A 5,203-nucleotide genomic window follows, 5' to 3' on the forward strand; every position below is an offset into this window, starting at 1 on the left:
GTAATGAGAGAGGAATAGTTTCTTTTCATTATTGAAGTTTATCCAATATCAAGCCGTTTACCGTTGAAGGGGATATTGATGCTCTTCAAACTCTGATTTTGGACCGCCTCCGTGGTATAGCGGTTAGAGCGGCCGGCCGGAGAGCGAAGGTCGCGGGTTCGATCCCCAGTCTCGTCATACTAAAAGACGTTAAAATATGGTACTTGTTGGTCCCTGTCTTGCACTCGGCATTAATGGGTACAAGGACTGGTCAGTTCGTAGTCAGTATAATGTGTCTGAGTGGGGTATTCATGCGTAACTGCGGCATGGTATCTCAGTGAACTAGCACTATAAAACCAGCTTTAGTCTGGGCTAGTACAAGCAGCCACAAATACACACGCATGCACGCGGTCTTAAGTGCGACGTTAAACCTCATTTCACCTCACCTGATTTCGGATGGTATTTTGCAACTTGCTGACGAGTAATAAGCTAATGCTGAGGTTTTGATTCATGAAACGTCCCTCATGACAGATTACCACCAGAAAACCAGGCAGAAAACCCTTTCGTTAAACCACTGAAATTCGACCCACACACCTAGCAATATAAGACCCGCTTTGATTTAGTGATGTATCTTTCACGATTGCATGCTCACCTGATGACCATACTAGGCAACATCACGGGTAACCAGTACTCTCAAGGCATTTCGCTTGACCTCAGTTCATGGATGATGAGGCCAGACACTGTCGTGAAAGAATACTCATACAACAACGCGGTGATGAATCTGGATTGACCCCCGTAATGGGTGACGGCAGTGATAGGGCTCACACACTGGATGTAGGTCTTTGGCGGACTGGGCGACTGTCTTAACCTTAAGGCTTGACTGCTGCTCACTCATCTTCAGAATATGACGACGGATAATTGGAACTCAAGCCTTAACCTGGCATATGATGGTGAAGCCTTGATACAAATGTTTTGTTGCACTTTAAAAAGACACTACCCATACAATGGACTTCTCAAACATGTAAAATGAGAAATGTAAATGTCTTCAGAAGGAGTAGATGGTATATTGCGACACAAATTGAAAATCCAAATGAAATATTGGCTGCTGTAGTTTTGACTGCCTACGCATGATGTGCGTAGAACAGGTTGATTGGAATTAGATTCACAAGTAACCGCAACATCAGATACGGGTCGACTGTACCTGTACCTGTAATTCTACAGATACCTGTAATTCTCAGAGTGATTGGAACTGTTACAGCAGGGATCGGTTACAAAACAAGGTTTTGCTTAAATAAACACATCCAAAGGAAATTTAACTATTTTGTTTAATTACAATTTCTGGTGATCAGTCACACAGTATTTAACGTGATCAACACTACGGAAATCGCAGTAAATACACCCGTTGTTATGAGACACGTCAACCGAAAACGATTCATATTGATATTATGCAACGGATTTCCAGACAACTGCCTGCATGTGGTGATTATACATTAGTCCTGATGGCATTTGTGTAGATCAATGTTGGAGGTGACAGGCCATATGTTATTCGCCCTGGACGTGCCATAACAGGAATAGTGGAGGCCTACACGGTCATATTGCTTCGCCGTCATCGATCTGTGTATAACAGATTTGTAGGTGATATTATGGAGGGTGGACGTTTCTTGTCGATTCACATTGTGCTTTGACGTTTTAACACCGAAAATATACACTTACTGCAACAATAGTTGTGAAACCAGGACATTACACCATCACGGGGACTATTAATTAACAAAGGATCTGGGCATTTCACCAAGCAAGTTACTGGAACTGTCCTGGTAATGTTTGTTAGGGAGCGTGATGACTCTCCACAAAGCGAGATTAGTTCTCTGGTGGCTTGTGAAAGCGTTAATGTTTTTTGTTGCGACGGTTTGGAGCTAAGATCGCTTTATGGAGTAGGGCTCTGGTAAATGTTGTTTTGCAATTGACCGGTTGTTCAGAAAAAAAACATTTCAATGTCTAATTCATCTGTACAAGTAAACATTTAGTCAGTATGCCATTTTGATTTATTTTATTGATTAAGCTAAGAATAATTGTGTAAATTTAAATATATTTTAGCAACAAATTGATTTTGTAGTATTTACAAATTTACGCATGAGTGACATTTGCTTCTGCATTTATTTCAGGTAAGCAAGAAGACCATTGTTGCTTTGGTAGATCCAGAAGAGAGGAACTGAGCCACTGAACTACACATTAAGCTGTCAACGCCTAGTAATAGGATAACGACACAGTATAGGACTGATGCTTCACAGCCATGTTTTCACCAATTTTGTTTGTTCTCGTCTGTGGTTGTGTGCCTGTCCAGACACAACCCAGAAACTCCACAGGTGAGTTCCGCCTCTACAATGACATCATCTGGAACAACAACCCATACGAAAGACCCATATACAACAAATCGAAAAATATTACGGTTCAATTTGATTTTCATCTACGTACTGTGAGCCGATACATTGAATCTCAACAACAACTCGTATGCACAGGCTGGTTTACCGTGACGTGGACAGATCAGTTTCTTACCTGGGATTCGGAGATGTATGACGGACTTGAGTTCATCAGGCCTCCAGATAGCTACGTCTGGAAACCGGATATTGTTGTGGCCAACTCCTTCCAACAACTGGACCGCCTAGGGGGAGATTTCGTGTCTTTGAAAGTTTTCTCTAATGGACGCGTGCAGTGGATGCCAGGAGACTTATTCTACCTCCCGTGTAGTGTGGACGTTCAGCTGTACCCATTTGATAGCCTGACGTGTACAATGGAGCTGGTTGTCTGGTCCCACTCAGTCACAGAAGTTTACCTGAAACCACTTAAATCTCTTGCTGGAGTATCTAGTTCGAAAATACGGGGGCAATGGAGTTTGACGTCAACATCTATCAAGTCGAAGGAAAAAAGTTTGGACAACAGAAATGTGTCTAGTACAATAATTACTCTCGTTTTGGAAAGACTCCCAACCAACTTTGTCTTCAACTTCATGATTCCCGTCATGATTCTGTCCCTTTTAGGGACGTTTGTGTTCCTCATTCCAGCAGATTCAGGAGAAAAGATATCCTTTGCCATCACTATTCCTCTTTCATATGGCGTTTACATGGGATTTCTGACAAACATGGTACCACAGAGCTCCGACGGAGTGTCCACTTTTATTATATTCCTTGGAATCACGTTATCGATGTCTGCACTATTCGTCATCCTGAGCATCTTCAGCGTCAGAATCTCGGGACGCAGTAATTCAAGACCCGTTCCTAAATCATTCCAAAGATTCACAATCTGGGTTGAACATGCTAAACACTGTGGGCGACACAGGAAGACGAACACAAGCCATGTTGCTAAGGTCATGGAACAATCAGATGATGACGAGACTAAGGAGCATACTCAAGTAATAACTTGGAAGCGAGTGAGCAAGGCACTGGATCTGTTTTTCTTCTGGGTGTTGTGTGTACCTTTGTTGATAGCCATTCCGGTATTGTTGCTGTGCACAGCTTTCCCATTGTGACACCGTTTCTCTACAGATCCTTCGATCATGTATGTCGTGTTTGAAAGAATACATTACACTAATTAATTTAGACAGCTATTCATTGCTATATGTGCTTAAGTACTTTTAATCGAGTCGTCGTGTGTATTTAACATTTTCAGAGTGGCGTGCAAACGTTTTAACAGCTATTCCAGTGATTTTATATCAATGTCACAGTTATTTCCTGTGAGCGAGCTATTTATTCAAGGAAAACAAAGGTGTATGACGATGTTCATATTCTATTATCAGCCTCAACCCTTGAACCGTTCTTTTAAGAATACAAATTTGCAGGAATCAGCCACAGTGTTTTTTGTATTTTTGTGCTTTGAGTATGCATCTTCATGATATGAAGTCTATCACGAGAGAACATCACCCCCATCTTCAGCTGCGATTCCATCGTGCACAACAGGCACAAAAGAAATACGATATGAATTGATCACAACAATTTGTTCGTGAACAGTCAGCTCCTACCATTTGAAATGGTTTGGGCTGTTCTTCATTGAGAGCACATGTGTGGAGATAAGAAGCCAACAAATAATAGAAGGAACAGTTGTCAGTGAAAACAACAGATAATTGAAGGACCAGGATTTGGCGAAGACAAATATGTCAGTCCAGGAACACGATGATCATACATCGCACTTTTGAAGTATCGCAGGTAAAAACATTTCAATCCAATTTAACATATGGAGATCCTAAGTAAATGTAATTCTTCAGGAAAGTGTACAATGATATTAATTGGGCACTGTGATGAAGTGTCCCTGTTTCTCCTATCCCTGGTTAAACTTGTTCAATATATCCCACCTCTTGTAGACTGACGAAGTACAGACGAAAGAGCATCACATATACAGAGCCGGTTCTCGCTGTATTGCCGATGATTCCACTTTGAAATTGGTTTTTTATGTGAAATTTGTCAGATCACTGAGGACATCATAGTGTTCTGTGGAACAAAAAGTCAAATGAGGCTGATCATTAGGGCGCAGCAAAATGTCATGCAGAATAATGTCCCTTAAGCATGCCTGCCTGAAACCTGTGGGCGTGGTTTTGGACCCCTGTTCATGATTATGTTTTTAGGTTCATTAAAATGACAGTGTGCTGGTCAGTTTCACAAAGGTGTGAACTTGCAAGATATTCAAAAGCTTTGAACTAAATTCTCCAATGAATACACATGTATGAATGCCAAATTGTCTCATGGTACTGTAACAAATATTGCTTCTGTGGCTCATTCTAAAATGTGGCAAATATTGATGTTTTTACACATTGGTATTGGTCATATAAAGGTGGAGTTAAAACCCTCACTCACTATAGAACAAATTAGCTGCCACATGTTATTTTTCGGTCTTAGATTTGACTTCTACCGTGACATCATCACTCGCCGCTGGGCGAGACATTTAGGAGCTATTGCAGAAGAAAGACCAAAGTGGCACTGGTTGCTGATGTAAAAATTAGATAGATTGTGGGTTATGATTAAAGAACGTAACATAATAGTTATTGAATTGTGTAAGCACTGGTGTATTCAATTTATCACCCAATGCCACTTCACAAGAGTAAATGTATAAGGGCGTCTCAAATGCTATCGCTAAAGTTTAAATTAAATGTTCTGATGAGTCAGTGAGTGAGTTTAGTTTTACACCGCTTTTAGCAATATTCAAGCAATATCTTCGGAGTAACGACCAAACGTTTTAA

At 41.0% G+C, this 5,203-nt stretch overlaps 1 protein-coding gene across 1 annotated transcript; it reads left to right on the top strand.

The window, feature by feature from the left end:
• Positions 1-2,545: 2,545 nt before the first annotated feature.
• On the top strand, positions 2,546-3,502 carry LOC124274623 (neuronal acetylcholine receptor subunit alpha-2-like). Its single transcript, XM_046709986.1, has one exon. The coding sequence runs from the start codon at positions 2,546-2,548 to the stop codon at positions 3,500-3,502; it is 957 nt and encodes a 318-aa protein (XP_046565942.1).
• Positions 3,503-5,203: the final 1,701 nt, after the last annotated feature.

Source organism: Haliotis rubra, unplaced genomic scaffold, assembly GCF_003918875.1.
Source record: "Haliotis rubra isolate DU_JTF1 unplaced genomic scaffold, ASM391887v1 Scf104, whole genome shotgun sequence".
Lineage (NCBI taxonomy): Eukaryota > Metazoa > Mollusca > Gastropoda > Lepetellida > Haliotidae > Haliotis > Haliotis rubra.